The sequence below is a fragment of the Pteropus alecto genome, unplaced genomic scaffold (genome assembly GCF_000325575.1).
Source record: "Pteropus alecto unplaced genomic scaffold, ASM32557v1 scaffold270, whole genome shotgun sequence".
NCBI classification, from domain to species: domain Eukaryota; kingdom Metazoa; phylum Chordata; class Mammalia; order Chiroptera; family Pteropodidae; genus Pteropus; species Pteropus alecto.
The window spans coordinates 6,330,472-6,350,004 of NW_006430735.1; the positions used below are offsets into that span (position 1 = coordinate 6,330,472).

Here is a 19,533-nt window from a genome sequence, read left to right on the forward strand (position 1 = left end):
TGCTTATAATGACTTTTGAATTATGTTGGAGGTTTTTGGTCTCTTATGCCTACTTTTTATTTTCTTAACTTATTTTGAAACAATTATTCACAAGAAGTTGCAAAAATAGTACAGAGAGTTACCATATACCCTTTACTGAGTTTCTCCCATTGGTTACCTTTTATACAACAATATCAAAACCAAGAAATTGACATTAATATAGAATATGTATATAGTTCTGTGTTATTTTATCACATATATGTAGATTTGTGTAACTATCCACAGCAATCAAGATGCAAAACTATCCCACCACTACAAAGATCTCCCTTGAGCTGACCCTTTATAGTTGTACCCACCCCCTTCCCACCCACCATTCCTAACCCCTGGCAAATATCTGTTCCTTTTTTAACTTTATATCTAGGGAAGTGATTGAAAGTTGGACATAATTTTCTATGCTGTGATATAAATGTTCACACCTTAACGCAGAGCTTCCTTTGCTGCTCTCATTCCTTTCCTCTAAACCACTGTATCCAACTCCTCTCCACCTGCCCATTCCCTACCAATTCCTGAAGATTAAAGAACAATAATACATAATAATTACTTATGTTTACTTCTCCCTTTCTTGATATTTCCCTGCTTCATATTCCCAGCACATATTGTCCAGACCACTAATATTTGTCACCAATTCTCTTGTGGAATCTTGTATTTTTCTATTACAAAATTATTAATTTTTAAATATGTGTATTCTTTTCTCCTTCAGAAGAGACTGTTTTGTACTGCATATGACTCCATTGCCGATGCCTAGCAAAGATGAAAGCAATGATTAATTTTAAAAATACTTTTTCTAGGGGGGAGGAAAAAAACGGCATAGATGATAGGGCTCTACTCATCCCTCTGGCAGCCAAATCAAAGCTGTGATGGAAACAAGGAGCAAGCAGCAAGGAAAAATTGCCTAGTAGATAGATGAACAAGCCATACAACTAGGGAGAAATCCAAGAAAGCATCCTGCAACAGCAGAAGGTAGGACAGGGCAAGGACACAGGGCTGCCCATTCCCGAGCAGCTGAGTGAGACAGAGGCTGAGGCAGCGGCAGCAGCAGAAGCCTCTTAAAGGGGCCGTGTCCACAAGCAGAATTTTGTGGTGATGGATCTGCTGGCTCTGAGTACCAGTGCTGATTCGGCTGTGCACAGGGGGCACCAGGAACTTACAGGGAGACATTGTCAGAGTGAGGGCCAAAGCGAGACTCGCTCTGTATAGAAGTGTCAGTGATATCCATTTTTCCCTGTTGAGCTCTCCCCGCTCCCAGTGCACGGACACAGTGCCGCCATATCCCTGATGTCATCAAACTGGATAACAGAGGTCACTCCACCCAGAGGATTCCCTGAAACCCCACCTCCCCCAACTCAGCACCCCACCCAAATCACATCCAGGTATATCCTCAGTGAGTCAGGTGCTCCTTGCTGAGACGTGCCAAGACTCACACTGGAAGCAGCTGACCTTGGTTTCTGGTGTGGCCTTTTGAGACAAATATAAACACAGCATTGAGGATTGCTTGCTGAATCTTAACAGGTGGCCCTGGAGGAGCAGTGGCTTGGGCTAAATTTGGCCTGCAGCTAAACTCCTCTCAGGACTGTGCCACTGGACACCTACTTCACAAATCTACACTAATAAGAGCAGGGGAATTAGGTGCTTTGCTTAGTACATAGAAACAGACATAGAAAAGCAGCCAAAATGGGAAGACAAAGAAGCAGAAACCAAAGGAGAGAACAGAACAAAGATCCAGATATAATGGAGTCAAGTAATCTAACAGATGCAGAGTTCAAAATACTAAGACGCTCAATGAATTTAGGGGAAATGTAGATGAATTCAGTGAGAACTTTAACAAAAAGATAAAAAACATAAAAATGAAAATGGAAATTATAAAAGGGAACCAGTCAGAAATGAAGAACACATTATCTGAGATGAAGAGTATATTGGGGGGAATCAACAGAGTGGATAAAGAAGAGGATCGAACCACTGACATAGAGGATGGGGAAACCAATCAGAATGGCAAGAAAAAAAAAGAAGCCAAGACTATAATGATAATTTAAAGAGCCTATGGGACACAGTAAAATGTAAAAATATTCATGTCATAGGGGTACCTGAAGAAAAACAAGATGTTGAGAGCTATTTGAAGAAATAATGATGGAAAACTTCTCTTACTTGGTAAAGGAAATAGACATACAACCCCAGGAAGCTCAGAGAGTCCCAAAAAAGAGGAACTCAAAGAGGCCCACATCAAGACACATTATAATTAAAATGCCAAAGGTTAAATACAAAGAGAGAATCTTAAAAGCAGCAATAGAAAAGCAGTTAGTTACCTACAAGGGAGAACCCATAAGCCTGGCAGCTGATTTCTCAAAACAAACTACACAGGATAGAAGGGCTTGACACAAAATATTCAACCTGATGAAATCCCAGACAAAAATAAGCTAAAGGAATTTATCAACACCAAGCCAGTATTACAGGAAATGTTGGAGGGACTTCTTTAAGAAGAAAAAACATATACCAAAAACAGGAATAAAGAATGGTAACAACTACAATAAGTATCTTAAATGGAAAGAATTAAGTGCTCCAACCAAAAGATAGAGTGGTTGAAAAGATTAAAAAAAAAAAAAAAAAAAATACCACCCCTACATATGAAAAGGAAGGGATTGGAAAAAGATATTGCTTTGATAGACTTAAAAGGAATTTAAGTCAGACAGAGAAAGATAAATACTATATGATTTCACTTATATGTGGAATCTAAGGAATAAAAAGAACAACTAATCAAAAACAGACTCACAAATATAGTGGACAATTTGGTGATGGACAAAGGGGAGGGGACTTTGGGGGGCTGGGAGAATGGGGTGAAGGGTTAAAGAAGTACAAATTAGTAGCAGATGGATGGTCACAAGGATGGGGAGCATGGCATAGGGAATGCAGTTAGTATTAATATGTTGGCTAGGTGGAAGGTCAGGGGAGGAAGGGAGCAAGCAGGGGGTCATTTTATGAACTATATAGATGTCTAACCAACGTACTGCATACTTAAAACTAATTAAAATAAATTTTTAAAAAATTGAAAAAAATACTGTTTCCTAGATACTAATGTATTTTATAGGCTTTTTCTTTAGAAGAGCTCAAAATAGATTAAAGAGGTTACCCCAATATTCCTGACAGCACTTCTATGCAGTTTATCAGTATCATTATTATCTTCCTGGAATCTAATACAGCACTAGTTTAAACATTCAATCTCTATTCACATGACTGAATTATCCTATGCTCAAACTTAGGGAAATTAGAGGCTTTAAACAAGATTAGTAATCAATACTGAATCACCAGTTGTGGTTAGGAAAGAGGCGACGGAAGAAGAGAAAATGGAGGTGTAATGGGGACAGAAGAGAAGTAAAGAGATAAGGATGAGGACAAGTACACTCAAAACTTAGAACTGAACTTCTGAATGTCAGAAGGACTAACAAACCCAAGTCAACACATTCTGTCATGTGTATCTGGCTAGAGGCACCATTGTTGAAGCAAAGCCTGATATAACCCAGTGTTTTGAGAGGGAACTGTGGCCAACTAATTAGAGTATGGGAGATAGAAGGTAGAGAAGGGGATGAGGAATTCCTGAAGGTGCTCTATTAGCCAAGCTGAGCAGCATCCTGGTCCCTCAATGCGGGATGCAGGAGTGGGGCTAATAATTCCACTTGCTGCTCTTTCTCTTCCAGATCATTTCATTATGTAGTTGAGACTTAAGCATGAAGACAAATAATAATTACTTACATGAGAGGCTGTAGACCATACTAACTGGCAAACAGGTCCAGGAGTAGTAATAAAACCAATTGGTTTATAATCCTTTTCCACGTCAAAGAAGAAGACAGTTTTATCTTTACTCTAAGAAATTGAGAAATGCCCACCAAATACATATTATGAAATCTATTACACAGAGTAACGAAACATTTACTAGCTACAGTTTATCCACCATACACTTATACCTATAATGGTCGCATATCCCAAGTTATTCTGGGAAAGTTCTTATTTCAAATATTTACTTCATTCTCCCCATGAGAACACTTGATAAATCATGTATTCCAGTATGTGGTTCTGAAAAAATCATCATCATATCTTTACATAAGATTATTTCAGAAAAAATGCATATGTTCACCTATTAATGCACTGAGAATTTACCTGGTTATTCGATTCATTTATTGAAGTTCTATATGTATATACCTACACTATAAAATATCGATTATACATAAAACATCTTGCATGATTCTCAGCTGAAATTTTCTATCCATTTAAAATAAGTGTTAGAACTCAATTTGTAAGAATATTTGTAAATATCATGCATAGACTACACTAAAAGAATATGACTACAAAGAAAGCAAAATATGGATATGTTCTCAGATAGGAGTATCAACAAATAAGGCATCATTAAATAGGAAGACTAATAAGAGGCTAGGTTAACCATGAAAGTTCAACAGGAAACAAAAAGAAATCTACTACTCACCCCTGTGGCTAGAATTTCTCCATCACGTTCATAAGCTAAAGCAGTGATATGAGCAGTATGGGGTTTGAAAACATATTTCAAATGAAGATCTGCATCCAAAAATTTCTTCCGTCCTGCAAAAATTGTGAGCCCTTTTGGATCATAAAGTTCAAGAATTCGAACAACCCCATCTTCGAATCCAACAATAATCTGTGCTCCAGTGTAGCTTATCTTGAACAAAAATTAAATACAAGGGATCTGAAATTAGTTAAGAAAGTTTTCCTACATAATAGATACCTCTGTATTTTATTTAGACTTAATTTAACATAGACTATCCATTGGTAATTCCTTGTACTACTTTCTGGTAACCTCCATCTATTCTAGGACAGATCCTATCACTGCTGACTATGAGACAGGTACACTATGGCAATTCAAACACTCGATGAGCAAATGTGGGTGGAGTGTCTGTCTCTCATGTGACAGGCATCTATCACCAGCAACCCAAGTGTGAGAATAGTCTCAACCTGTTTTCACAGAATTAATAGTCTAATGGGGATGACAGACATTAATCAATCACACAAATAAGTGTGGAATTATGAACTGAAATAAGTAGTAAAAGATACATATTCTGAGAGCAAATAACAAAGAAAGCTGATCTAGCTGACCCTCCTTAAAGAAGAGATGGTGGAGCTGAGATCAGAGGATGCCCAGGAATTAACAAAGTACAGGAAGGTGGGGGAAGCACTCCTCGGAGAGGATATAGCTTGTGCAAAGGTCATGTGGCAGGAAAAAAAGCAACTCATGAAAAAGTTATAGTTTGTCTAGAGCAAATTGAGTGAGGGAGCAGTGCTTCCACAAGGAGCTGGAAAGGGAGATAAGCAGGCACCAGGTCACAAAGTGGCTTACATGTCACATTAGGGATAGTCTTCATTCTGAGAGCAGCAGGAAGTCATTAAAAGGTTTTTAGTTGGGGGTTGGGAGTAGGGAGGTCACATGATCAGATCTGCTATTTCAGAAAAGTCATTCTTGCTGCCATGTAGAAAGTAGGTCTGACATGGCCTAGATAGGATGCAAGGAAAGCTTTTGGGAAGCCTTTGAAGAAATGGCTGCTATACTCTGGAGAGTGATTGTAGTCACTTGGTCTGAGGTGATGTAGTGAAGATGATGGATATAGACATATTTTAGTAAGAAGTATAATAACCCTATTTGGTAATAAGTGGGCATGGGGGATGAGGCAGAGGGAGGTGTCAAGAATGACTAAAACATTTACTGAGACAGGAAACTCTGGAAGGGAGTCAGGTATACATGTGGTTTGTTGTTGCTATTGTTTTAGAGTGAGGGGTAGCTGGGAGTGAGCAGAAAATCATGCATTTAGTCTTGGACATGTTGAGTTTGAGGTGCCCTAGAGATCTCAAAATAGAGATGACATATAACCTGCAGCTTAGAAAAGAAGTCTGGGCAGAGATATAAACCTAGCAATGTCTGAATGTACTAAATCTTTAGTCTTAAAAGGCATTCAGGAGAAGAACAAAATCCCTATTATTCTTTAGAGCCGAGTGATCATCCCTGAGGCCAGGCAATTATGAAAATCTTGGGAATAAGAAAACTACACTACATTCAATTCCAGTTGAATGTTGTTAATTCAACAAACATTTACTAAGTGTCTAATGTACCTGTAACTGTAGAGGCACTGGAGGTACAAAGAATAGTTATGGTTGTCACATGAAGAGCAAACAGTCAGATGGAAAGATAGACAATAAAGCAAATAATCTTAGTATGCTGTGATAAGTGCTATAAGAGGGGTGTATGCAAAGTCTTTAAAAAAAAACATGAATAGCAGAGGAAGGAGTACTTAGCTCTGTTTGAAGGTGAGGTCACAGAGGGCTATGCAGAAGAGATGATGTTTGACCTGAGCTGAGTTGTAAAGAATGATGCGGAGTTTTCCAGAAGGCAAGAGAGCATTGAGAAGGGGCATTTCAAGTCTAATATAATTTGATATAAGGCTGAAAAAGGAAATAGTCTATGGACATCACACAACCATCTGAATAAATGATTCAATTACTTAGGCTGTATTTTAAAGACTTCAGGTAAGAGTGTAAATAAATTAGGATAAAGAGTAAGCCAGGTTTGGTAGTCTGCTCTGTGCTTTCTATTTGTTCTAGCCTCATCATTGTTCCACCTCTATTCTCTGGCCTGAATTCTCCTTCTGGTCTTGTTCCCATTATGAAATTCCCCTCCAGTCCAGCCATCTCCATATCGATTTTGAGCCTGAAACATTTTCTCTTTGATTTCAACTCAAAATGGTAAGGATAAAACATTCCCAAAATACTCCCAAGACATTTTAAAAACATGACTTCAAATTCTTTGACATGCCTCCCATGAAGAGATGGGGTTCAAGTGCCCCCTACTTTGAATCTGCTTCACCCAGTGGATGGTAGAAGTGACGTTATGTGACTTCTACCACTGAGAAGGCCAGCAGCTTCTGCCTGGTTTGTTAGAACACTAGGTCTTGGAGCCCTGAGCTGCTGTGTAAGTGTGTGACTACCCTGAGGCCAGAATGCTGTGATGAAGCCCAAGCCACACGGAGGCACTATTATGTAAGGACTCCTGCTGACATCCCAGCTTAGCCCAGCCTTCAACACAAGTACCAGACTTGTAATACAGAAGCCTTTAGATGATTCCAGGCCCCCACCCTCCAAGTGGTCCCAGTTGAGACCCCAGACACTATGAAGCGGAGATAACCCATCCCTGCTGCCACCTGTCTTGATTCCCAATCTATAAAATATATGAGCAAAATAAATTAATTGCTGTTTTATACCACTACATTTTGAGGTAGTTTATTACAGAGCGATAATTAGAACAACTCCATCTCTGCCTAATTTTTTCCCATGGCTCTTATTATCTAACGTATCACATATTTTACTTATTTTATTTATTGTCTGTCTCTGCCTTCTGTCTCCCACTAGAGTGTAAGATGTGTGAGAGCAAGCATTTTTGTCTTTTTGCTCATTTGTGTTCCCAGAATCAGAAACAAGGCCCAGCACCTCATAGGTATGCTGGAACTAGAAATGTAATGAATGAAATCACAGTCAAAGGAATAGAGGACAGATTCACAAAGTTCTATTGGTTGATTACTGTGTAACATGGAACTACTACTAATCTGCAGGTGGTTTAAAAATAGATTTTCATTAAATCAGGACCAAAACCATAACAATAGCAAGGTCATGATGATGTCTACCACATTCTAAGTGAATAAACTGACTTAAAATTTTTATTCTTCTCTAAAATCCAGAGTCAGAAAATGTCTATATTTCCAAGAAACGGCACTGACATACTATATCTACTAATAGAATCTGGGAGAAGTTCATTGTAATAAACTTACCAGTCGGGGTACCCAAGCAAGAGCAGTACCTCCTTGTTTGAATTTCACATGAGACAAAGGAGTTTTGCTAGCAAAATCATAGATTCGAATAGAACCTATAGAAAGACAGTTTTAAAAGAAACAAATGTATACATAATCCCTTTTTAAATAACTTTGGCTCACTTTACATATTGAGAATTATAATAAGAAATTTCTTAAATAACTAAATCAACTGATAATCCAATAGCCCTTCTTTAGTCAAAAATTTCTATGGATACCTTCAATCATTGATAAACATGAATAAAACATGAAAAAAGAACATGAAAAAAGTCATTGGAAATTGATAAACATGAATAAAAAAGACAATTGATGATTGCCTGGTGTATCTATTTCTCCTTGCATGATCCCCATAGATTCGGCATAAGAAAAGAGATGGAAATAAAAAGAAAAGCACAAATGTGGATAATTTTCATGAATGACTTACTGTGTCCTTATTTTAATCTCACTATAACCACAGCTGGTACATTTTGTGCCCTCTCCCTTCCACGAATACTTGCCTCACTTGCACTAAGAGGCTTCCCTTTTGGAAAAATGTTCAAATGCTTTCAATCAAATACATAAAAAATGTGTTGAAAACAAAACAAAAAGGCCACATATATTGTCATTAAGAGTTCTTACTTACAGTCCAAGCCAGTAGTGGCCATGAGGTAAGTGATAGGCGAGACGACCAAGGCTTCGATGGCTCCAGAATGGAAGTGGAAGAGGCATTCTGGATCTTGGGTCTGTAATAAAAAGACAGAAATTCCAACAGATGTCAAAGAAAAGTTAACATAGAATTAAGGTCAAGTTTAAAGAAATGCAAATAAAACTCTATAACATATGTATGATTTTTATCTGATTAGAACTTTTAAAAAAAGCATAATAGGTTAGAAATAATGCTAAACTTTGGAATTAGGAGAAGTAGAGTACTGGCTTTGCAGTTGATGGCTGTGTGATTTTGCACAAGCCACTTAGACTGCCAGTTCTCGTTTCTTCATCAGTAAAATGAGATGACAGCAACTGCCTGTCTATTAAACAGGGTAGCGATGAGATTATAAATGCAAATGGCTTATGTTTATGAAAACTGTAAAGCACTATATAATGTTAGCCACTGTTATTGCCACTTTTCTGGTAATTTTTGCTATGAGATAGGCCTTTAATGTAAAAAAATCATTACAGAGAAAATATGAATTCTCATGAATCAGATATATTGAGCAAGTTTTTGATGGGAGCAATGATCAAATATGGAGATAGATAAAATATCTTTTAAGTAAGAATAACAAAGATTTTAATTATGAAAATTAGAAAAAAATAAGAAAAATAGGCAACTTACGATATTTGAAAAACTAAGGTCAAGCTTCCATATGGCTCCATTGGCATCCTGAAAAATTAAATGCCTAATAATATTTTGTTTTATCATTTTGAACTTATATCAAATTAAAATAATTTTCTTCCTATGATTTAAAGTAAGGGCAAACAATAATACCAAAAGCTTACTTGTATTTTAAAGTGCAATTGATGAAAGCAACTTCTGTATATCTTAGAACACAACCATACAATAAGTGAAGCAATCTTGTTATACTTATAGTTAAAAATAATTAAAATGTTCCTAATAGGTTTTTTGTGTATAAAATATAGGTTAATTAAAAATTTAGGAAGTCTTCATTCAGGTATCAATAGTAGTCTTAATAATAAAATGAACTTACAGTAATGATAACTTATTATTTTAGTGCCCTCCCCATCTATAAAATGATATTATATTATTTTAGTTTTGTGTCCAGATAACTTTAAAAGAGCAAAAAAAGAAGAATGCAACTCACTTGAGCCAACCAAAAGTTATGTCCAGTTTCATTCATTTTTATCATAGAGAAGAGTTTGACATTCTTGTCTACTTGAAGTTCATTAATGGGCTCAATCTCTATCAATCCAGACTCATCTATAGCATCAGCAGTGTCTATGGTCTCAAAATCCCAAATCTTATAAAATTAATAAGAAAATACTTCAATCATACGGCAGTTTCTGAATTTATATTTTCTAAGCCAGAAAAGAAATACAAAGCAATTTCTTTATATTTACAGAGATTTGTGACTAAATACAGCTATAAATAAGAATTCTAATTTGTCCAAAGAAATCTGTATTTCAAGGTCTTTCTGCACATAGAGTGGCCATAGGAGTAGATGGTTTGCTTGTTCAATAAGACATCATAATAAGCCTTGTTTTATATATACTAGTTAGCCCCTGGAAGGGGGAAATAGACCTTCTTGCTTAACAATTCAAGCACTACCTTAATTATAAGCAGAGAAAGTATAGATGATGTCTTCATCAGAAAATGTTTCTCTTACTTATCAATTTAAACTGTACTATTCAGATAAGGATTGTTGTTCTTGGGATAGGAGACCTGCATGCTACAGGATGGTTGAAGGAACACATTTCCACCTCGCATGACAGAGAGACCCAGATGGACCTTTCTCTGTGATGTGCCAAAGCCCACTCTGGATGGTTCTGTTGACACACCCTGCCACATTGTCCTAGACTCAATAACTTAGACTCTGAGAAAGTAACTTCAGGGAGGATTGGTGTTGTCCCATAGATTAGCCTTGTGGACAAGAGGCCCAGGTCCCAGGGCCCAACTAACACCTGGTAGTTGGGATAAGTTTTTCCTACAGCATGAGAGCTAGAGATTTACAATGTAAAGAACTGTAGAGATGAGAGTGGACTGTGAAAAGGAAAGTAAGCTTAGAAATCAGCAGTGTCCGTGAAAGGTGAAGGGGTCCTCTGTGAAATATTTAACTTCTCTTGAGGATTTCTTCCACTGGTATTTTGACATTTTGGGGTAACATATCTTGGAATGATTATGAATTTATTGTATGATATAATAAAGGACACAAAAGATTCTCAGAGTAATGAGTAAACTCTAACAAGATTAAATTTAATTTGGTAATTGTAAAAAAATTATACTTAGGTTCAAAAAGCCAATGGTAAGAGGGCAGACTGTGGGAGAGATATGGCCTAAACAATGTATTAGACATATTAAGCTCAACTAGTGTCAACTTAATGGGCTCATTAAGAATGACCAGGATATTAAAAAAAAATAGTCTTTTTTCTGATAATACTTCTTTTTTTTTCTGATAATACTTCTTAAAGAATATCCAGAGAACACTACCACTTACAAAAGGCCCCAGAAGAAATACATCCAAGGGGACCACATGACAAATCAGGACGCTCCAGATTTGCTAGCAATAGCAGGGTACACATGCAGAGGTGTGGCCATAACAAGGGAGATTTAGATGCTGAAGCAACATTCCAGCTTAGCTAACGCTATGGGCAGAAGAGTGAGGACAAGTGAGTTTACTCGTATAAGGTGCAACGAGGCAGAACCGTCCATAGGCAAACCCTCTCAGCTCGCCTTTGAGTATATTTCTGATCAGTAGCCCCAGTAAAAATAACTAAGAAATGTTTAGCATTTTTGTTCCTAGAAAATGACCTATTCGTATAAGGCATTTTGGAAGGATATCTGTGACCACTGTTTATATTGTGCTAACATGGGCTTTCTTTTGAAACTACTATTTCAACAGCAGAATTAAAAAACAAATGGTCCCCTCAGAAAATTTTGATGCTGAGATACTATAAATTAATTTTGACTAGAATTCAAATATTTACAAGAGAAGCATTATTTAAAATGAGTCAGCCCTAGGACTAAATGACCACTGATCTTCTTCATAAAATAAACTTTGTGAGAAATAAAAATCTGATAGAACCAACTAGGTGATTCTGCAAGGCTTAGATGTGGGTGCTACTGTCTAAGTATCAAGAAAACTTACCCTAATGCATCCATCTGACCCGACAGTGATAACTTCACCCTCATCCAGCATTATCTGGTTGATGGGACCCTGATGACAACTTATATTTCCAGCTCGACAGAGCTCAACTTTGATGAGGCCAGCTTCCCAAACCAGCATGTTGCCCCATTCTGATCCTGAGAGAACCTTGCAGGTGTGCAGAAAGGAAGGAATGTGCATTAAAACAGACAAATACATATATTTATGCCTCAAATAGCAGGTGAGAATTATTTTTAAAGATTATTTTCTTGACTATGAAAGTAAAACATGTTAAATACAGAGAAATAAAATATAGAAATGAAAACTCACTACCATAGAAACAACTACTAATCACATTTTTTATGTATTTCCTCCTAGTGTTATGTACTGTTGCCATTATTGTGACTAGGCTGTATGCCGCTAATAATTTTGCAAACATATCCATTATATATTTCTTTGAACATCTCTTAAGGAAATAATCCAAGAACGGAATCACTGGGTCAAACGTTAGAGGTATGTTTAAAATTCTTGATAGATGAGATTCAACTTTTTAAGTGTGATAATATGAACTGTTATGTTTGATAAATTGTGAGACCATTATTGAACTCAGAGATTACAGCATAACAATATCCAATTTTGAACAAGGATACTCATCTAGAACCACCTCCTGAATTAATCCATTGAATCCAGCACTTCCCAAAGTACATAGCACCGAAGACCAGTTCTTAGGCTGTTTAACAAGTGTTACCTACTAGGTAATACTAATGGAGTACTGACTCTGTGCCAAGCATTGCTGGAGCACTTTGCGTGCATTAAGTTATTTAATTCTAAAAACCATATAAACTTGGTATTTTCACTGCGGACGCCGTGTACGGTTGTGCAGGTTGGGCACTTTATTTTCCCAGAAGAGAGTTTTTCTCTTTGCACAAAGGAACCATATGGGCCAGTGGAAGCCCCTACTGTTTTCATGCCCATTTTACAAAGGGAAAAAATGAAGCATAGAACAGTTACTATCTTGCCCAAAATTACCCAGAGGAGTCAGGATTCTAAACCAGGCACTGTGGCTCAAAAGCTCCTGTTCTGACTACCACTGCCTCGGAAGACAGATGCTAGGATAAACAAAGTCAAACAAATGTATTTTCTCTAGGACCTCTTGGACACTGGAACACAAAATTACTCACTGAGCATCAAGAAGATTTTCTCGATATGAAGGAATTAGACCAAGAAAGTCTTATTTTCACAGAGCTTCTGTTTAGACTAACATTCCATGAAATGCTCCATGGGACACCAATCTAGTTCTTGGCAGCCTGCTCTAGGAGTCTGCATCCCCACCTCTCTCTCACTTAAAGTAACTTAGGACCTTAGTCTTTTCTGCCTCTTTGTTTTCCTATTCTTATCTATTCTACCTATTTTACCGATTATTAAGCTCCAGCCAACATGTAGTGGAGTCTTTATTTATATTTGGTTTCTCCTGTCCAATGACTAAAACCACCAAAAGTCACCAAAGCCTATAAGGCATTCCTTTCTGAAATGTCATTCATGTCTAACTTTCCTCTTCTATTTGTCCTGAAAAAAGTCTAGGACTTTATTGCCTCTTCTTAGAATAAAGCAATATGTTCCTTCTTAGCTCATTTCCTTGACTCCAGGTTTCCCTTTTAATTTGCGTGGCATTTTGTGGTCAAATTTATTGATAACTTCTCTTATTTACAACTTTACACTTCCAAAATATAATAGTTTTGCCTGGTTGTTATACTCTTTGTACACTAGGACCCAACCATACTTCTCATTCTAATTTCCTAGCATGAATGCTTTATTCTAATTAGCCCTCTAAATACCTGATATTCGTTTCTAACACTAAACATTTCCTTTTATGTCTCTCTTATTTAAAAAGGCTTCTTTTCTCCCCTACATCCTCACAAACTCTACTGAACCTTTTTAAGATATATCTCATATCATGTTTTTAATGAGAGTTGTATTATCTTTATTTTAGCTTAATTCTTACAGTATTCGGAATTTGAAGGTGGAATGATTTACAATCATCTTATAGGTTTGGATATATTATAGGTTAGCCAGCATCCAACGCTTATTTTCTCCTATATGTCATGATTTCAAATTGAGACTATCCCAGGAGGTAGAAGACTAGACCATTTGGTTCCTCAGAGTAATATTTGTATGCTGGCCTTTACTTATGATTGAGATGGTCACAAATAATATTACATAACTCATCCCAATAGGAAATCAAATACAATATTAATGGAGAACTGATTCTATAGTCAATATGTCTATAAATTTTGTAAGAGGAAGAGAGGGAGTAAACTAACAATATTAAAGAATAAACCAACAGATTAAAGTTACAGGTTTAAGGTGTTATTGTAAAGTAGCTCAATCTTGCTGAATAACAATCTGATAATAAAAACAAAAGCCACAAGACAGAATATAACTTGAGCCTAGTAAGTCTTCTTGAAGCATCACAGCACAGAAAACACGGGAGAAAAATAAACATTACAAACATTGTAACTCCATGACATAATTAAAAATGATAAGTATGTCACTATGTTAATATAAGAAAATGTTTGTATACTTTATATGTGTGTATAATATTTAGTAAAAATAACATAAAATGATATGTACATGTGGGTTATAACAATTTCATAGAAATATATTCAAATTGATTATTTGAAAAGGCAAAATTAAATGTCCATTATATTCACAGTTATAGTATCTCTTATTGCTAAGATTGACAGTGCTTTTTAGAATGTATAATGTGCTTTCATATGTGTATGTCACTTGAAAACAATTTTATTATTGTAGAATAGTGGCTATATTCACCTTCCCATCTGGGAGCTCCATATAACCTTCTATATCAGTAGTGGCTGTTTTGCCAAATCGACCTAATGAACCCTGAAGCTTGAGACCAGTGAATGTTAGAGCCATTTCCCAGAATCTGCAAAACACAAGAGTGAACATACCTCAATGACTTTTTAAATTTTAATATGACTCAAGAATTTACATATTTCGTGGTCACATATATTTCATTTATTCATCTATCTGATTTATATGTATAAAGTATCTACTCCCTTTCAGGCAAAGTTCTAGGTAATATGAATTCAGCATTGAGCAGAATGTATTTTAGAGCTGTGCTGTTGTAAGCAGGAGCCATTAGCCAGGTTGAACTATTTTAATTTAAATTAAATAACTAAAATTTAAAAGCCAGTATTTCAGTGAAGCCAGTCAGTTTCAGGTGCTCAATAGCCACATGTAGATTGAACTGCACAGAACATTTCCACCCTGGCATAAAGTTCTACTGAATAATAATGTTAAGAGGATGTAAAAGTTTTCCCAAAAATTCCAGTTTACTTGTGTAACTTTAAGTGATTTTCTTGATCACACTGTGCCTTCATTTTCTCATATATAAAATGGGAACACTAGTAGCACCCATCTCATAAAATTGCTGAAAAACTCTTAGAACAGTGCCTACCTAGCACATAAAAGCAATCAAATGATGTTAGCTATTACTAACACTTTCTTATTAATAGTCTAAATGAATGTACAGTCAGAATGATGAAAACCATGTAGAAAAAGAATCTGGCCTGAATACAGATAATAAAAGGTATTGACATGACAATAACATGAAGTCAAAAGCCTAGATGACCAACATCCTTCTCTGAGACTACAGTAAATCTCCTGATCATTTGTTTCCATATACTCTGTATTTCTTTTATAATAGCTCTTCATACATGAAATTGTTCAATGTTTATCTTTCCCCAAAGATACAGTGCACAGAAAATATGCACTTTACTAAATGATGGGAAAATGTAAGAAAATGGAAATTTATAGCCTATAACTAGCAGAGAGTTACTTGAGCATTTCTCCAACATTGCATTTAAAAACCTGTTCAATTATTCTATATTTCTAATGAATGAATAAGATGAGGTTTCATTGAAATAAGAGAAATGTAGGGTAGATACAATCATCTTTCATAAAGAGACACTAGAATCAAGTTACGGGGCAGCTTGAGGGTGGTGGTAGAAGCTTGTTAACAAATGCATTAGACAGAATGGAACAAAAATAAGGACAAAATCATTCCATCCTGGACATCGACCAGGGTATGATATAGTGAAAAAGATGTGGAATTTAGAGCCAAAGCCCTGATATCAAGAGTCAGCTCTGCTACCATTCAGTATTAAGGGATCTGTGTCAGGAACGATTCTGTGGTAATTGTTTTAAAAAGAGTTCAGAGATGTCAAAATGCCTTATCCATCATACAATATTGCTATGGACAACACATTTAATAGTGAATTTGAAAGCTCAATATGAATGTGGAAACACCATGCCAATGTTAAAAAGACATTATACAAACTCTTTTAGGAAATGAAGCCTCCAGAAGGCAGCAGGCTAAATTTGAAAGTCCTTCTATCTGTGTGGTCTGCAGTAATAAATCCCCATATCAAATTAGAAGAGCTACTCTACCAGTTAACTTTAAAAAGAATAATTTAAAAACTATCCTACTGTTAACGTCAGCAAAATGGCTCCAGCTGGTCCATCTTCTTAGACAATACCCTTAGGATAACCTACTAGTACCTGTATCAGTCAAACAACCTACTTGATGTGGCCTGATCCCGACGTAGTAAGCTGCTCATCATTGTCAGGATTGAAAGTAACCTTAAAAACCTCCTGGGAAAAAGCTTTGGTCCTCAGTATAGGCTGTTCTTCTTTCCAGTTCCAGATGGTCAGTGTGTGATCAGGGTTGCCACCAATAGAGGCCAGCAACGTCCCATCGCAGTTGAAGTCCACATAAGCATAGGCCAGGTCAGTCCCATCTGAAAGGTTGAATGTGAGTCTAATGAACAGGGGCAACATTTATTTCATTTTCAAAAGAGTTTTTAAAGAAAAGAAAACAGGAGTAAGAGAGAATGTGCTCCCTTGATGTGGTGAATTGATGGAAGACTGCCAAGAATCTTCTAAAAAAATAATTCTAAAATCATTCATCACCCTTGGCTTTACAAAGCATCGCATGATATGAGGTGGGAGGGTGAATGAATCTTAATCATATTTTGCATGAGCAAAACACATTGAAAATATATTCCATTGTACACAGTGAGGGAGAGGACACAAAAAAATTTAGCAAAAAGAAATCAATCTAAATTTAAAATTTGCCACTGGAAAAAAAAATCACAAAATAAAAATTGATGACTTCGAGTTTCTGGTTACACATGTAAGGAGCTCGTCCTAAGAACATGACCCTGTCCTAACACCAAGTTAAAAGTTGAACAGACTGAAAAATTACTTCTTCTTGAATACATAAGAGAGGGAAGGACACAGGGCAAATGGCTATTCCCAAAACTGAGACCTACTGGCAAATACAGGGATGTGCAACTTACCGGAACAGAGACTCAAGGACAGGAACAGCTGAAACAGCGGAGAGAGCCAGTACTGGGAGTAGTAAAACTTGAACTGTCATTGATGAATTGCTGAAGGGTCAGTGTGAACAAGTCTGAGAGTTAAAACCTCCAAAGGGACCCCATAATAAGGTGGCCCCAATAATATTGTGCGATTTACCTCCAAGATCTTGACCAGGTTCCTATAGCAAGTATCTAGAAAAAATTCGCTTGGGCTTCCATCAGGGGGAGGAGAAAAGGAGCAGTTCGGAATGTCACAGAATACCTTGTTCTTCTTCATAAGCCCTGCCCTCAGGAAAAACTGATTAACCAGAGTCTATACTGTGGGGTATTATGGAAATGTAACTGGCATGGGGAAGGAAATACAGGCATATTCATTTCATTGAGCTTTGCTTAATGCACTTCACAGATGTTGTGCTTTTTACAAATTGAAAACAAGCCCTCTACCAACAAAAAGATTACAACTCGCTTTATTGCAATGTTATGGAACCAAACCCACGATATCTCCAGGGTATGCCTGTATCTAACTCCAGCCCACTCAAGCCATCTTGTCCCACCCAAAGAAAGAGAAAAATACTGAAAAACATTTATGAAGTTCACAGTCCAGAAGCATAGGTTCAATAAAATGTTGAGACCTAATCACAAGACTATAAAACACTTTCCCTCCTCCCACTACTTACCTCCACATTACTAAAGTCCTATCTACACTTCCTTTTACCCAGTACATCACATCTGGCTATCAAGAAAAAAATTATACAGCATTCCAAAAGGCAAAAAACACAATTTGAAGAAACAGAGCAAGCATCAGATCCAGACATACTAGAGATATTGGAATTATCAGATCAAGAATTTTAAACAACTATGATTAAAATGCTAAGGGCTCTAATAGAGAAAGTAGAGAACATGCAAGAATTAATGGGCAATGTAAGCAGAGAGATGGAAATCCTAAAACAGAACCAAAAAAAGAGATGCTAGGGATAAACATACACACACACACACACACACACACACACACACACACACACACTAACAGAAATGAAGAATGCCTTTGATGGGCTTATAAGTAGACTGGACACAGCTGAGGAAAGAATCTCTGAACTAGAGGGTATCTTCACAGAAACCTCTAAAACTGAAAAGCAAAGAGAACAAAGTCTGATAAAAACAGAGCAGAATATCCAAGGACTATGGAATAACCACAAAAGGTATAACAAATGTGTAATGGGGATACCAGAAGGAGAGGAAAGAAAAGAACAGAGACATATTTGAAACAATAACAACTAAGAATTTCATCCAAATTAACGTCTGACGCCAAACCACAGATTCAGGAAGCTCAGAGAACAGTAATCAGAATAAATGCCCCCAAAACTACAGAAAATGAAAGATAAAAAAAAAATCTTGAAAGAAGCCGGAGAGAGAAAAAACACTTTACCTGCAGAACAAAGATAAGAATTAACTCAACTTCTCCTCAGAAACCTTGCAAGCAAGAAGAGAGTAGAGGGAAGGGATTAAGATGTACAAATTGCCAATTATAAAAACAGTAATGGGGATGTAAAGTACAGTTTAGGGAATACAGTCAATAATATTGTAACAACTATGTATGGTATCAGATGGGTACTAGACTTTGTAAGGTATTTAAATGTCTAATCGCTATGTCGTAGACCTAAAACTAATATAATATGGTATGTTGGGCTTCTAGTCAAGATGGCAGAGTAGGTAAATGCCGTGCTTGCCTCCTCTCACAACCACATCAAAATTACAACTAAACTACAAAATAGCCATCATTGAGAGTCGCCTGAAGTCTAGCTGAACAGAAGTCCTTCAACTGGGGGCACACAGAAGAGGCCACCTCAAGATTAGTAGGAGGGGCAGAGATACGAAACAGGCTAGTCTCACACCCACGTGTGGCACTTGAGAATCGAGAGAAATATCTCAGCTGCAGAGGTCCCCATTGGAAGAGCGAGGGGTCTCGGCCCCACAGCGGACTCCCCAGCTCAGAGCTCGAGTGCTAGGAAGAGAAGTTCCCACAACTTCTGGTTGTGAAAACCAGTGGAGACTGTGGCTAAGTGAGATGAAGGGCTGTGGGACTCACAGACTTTCCTCTTAAAGGGCCCACTTGCAAACTTACTCAATGACAAACTCAATCACTCTGAGCTCCAGCTCTGGGGCAGCAGCTGAAAAAGCACCAGGGACATACTGGGAGGAACTGAGTTGTCTGGCTTCATGGCAAGGGCTAGAGGGGTGGCTTTCTCCCCGACAGAAGTGCTGGCAGAGAGCATTGTTCCTTTGCTGAGCATCCCCGCCCAGCTTGCAGACTCAGGCATCCACCATATCTGAGTCTCCATCAATGTAGCTAACACTGGTCGCCCCGCACTGGTGATTGCCTGAGACCCCACTCCACCCAACATGCAGGCCCGCCCAAGCCAATTCTAA

At 37.2% G+C, this 19,533-nt stretch overlaps 1 protein-coding gene across 3 annotated transcripts in view; it reads right to left on the reverse strand.

Annotated features, from left to right (window-relative positions):
- The window catches only part of CFAP44 (cilia and flagella associated protein 44), a 114,596-nt gene that overhangs the window by 76,328 nt on the left and 18,735 nt on the right, over positions 1-19,533 (reverse strand). For 2 of the 3 annotated variants that reach the window (XM_006905499.3, XM_025051207.1), the window contains 9 exons: positions 16,308-16,524; positions 14,534-14,648; positions 11,708-11,872; positions 9,707-9,862; positions 9,220-9,267; positions 8,530-8,629; positions 7,869-7,963; positions 4,508-4,717; positions 3,781-3,891 (listed from right to left, as the gene is read on the reverse strand). In XM_006905499.3, the coding sequence (XP_006905561.1) occupies positions 3,781-3,891; positions 4,508-4,717; positions 7,869-7,963; positions 8,530-8,629; positions 9,220-9,267; positions 9,707-9,862; positions 11,708-11,872; positions 14,534-14,648; positions 16,308-16,524 (1,217 nt within the window). The remainder of the gene's footprint in view (positions 1-3,780; positions 3,892-4,507; positions 4,718-7,868; positions 7,964-8,529; positions 8,630-9,219; positions 9,268-9,706; positions 9,863-11,707; positions 11,873-14,533; positions 14,649-16,307; positions 16,525-19,533) is intronic. The other variant, XM_025051201.1, reaches the window with a different exon arrangement.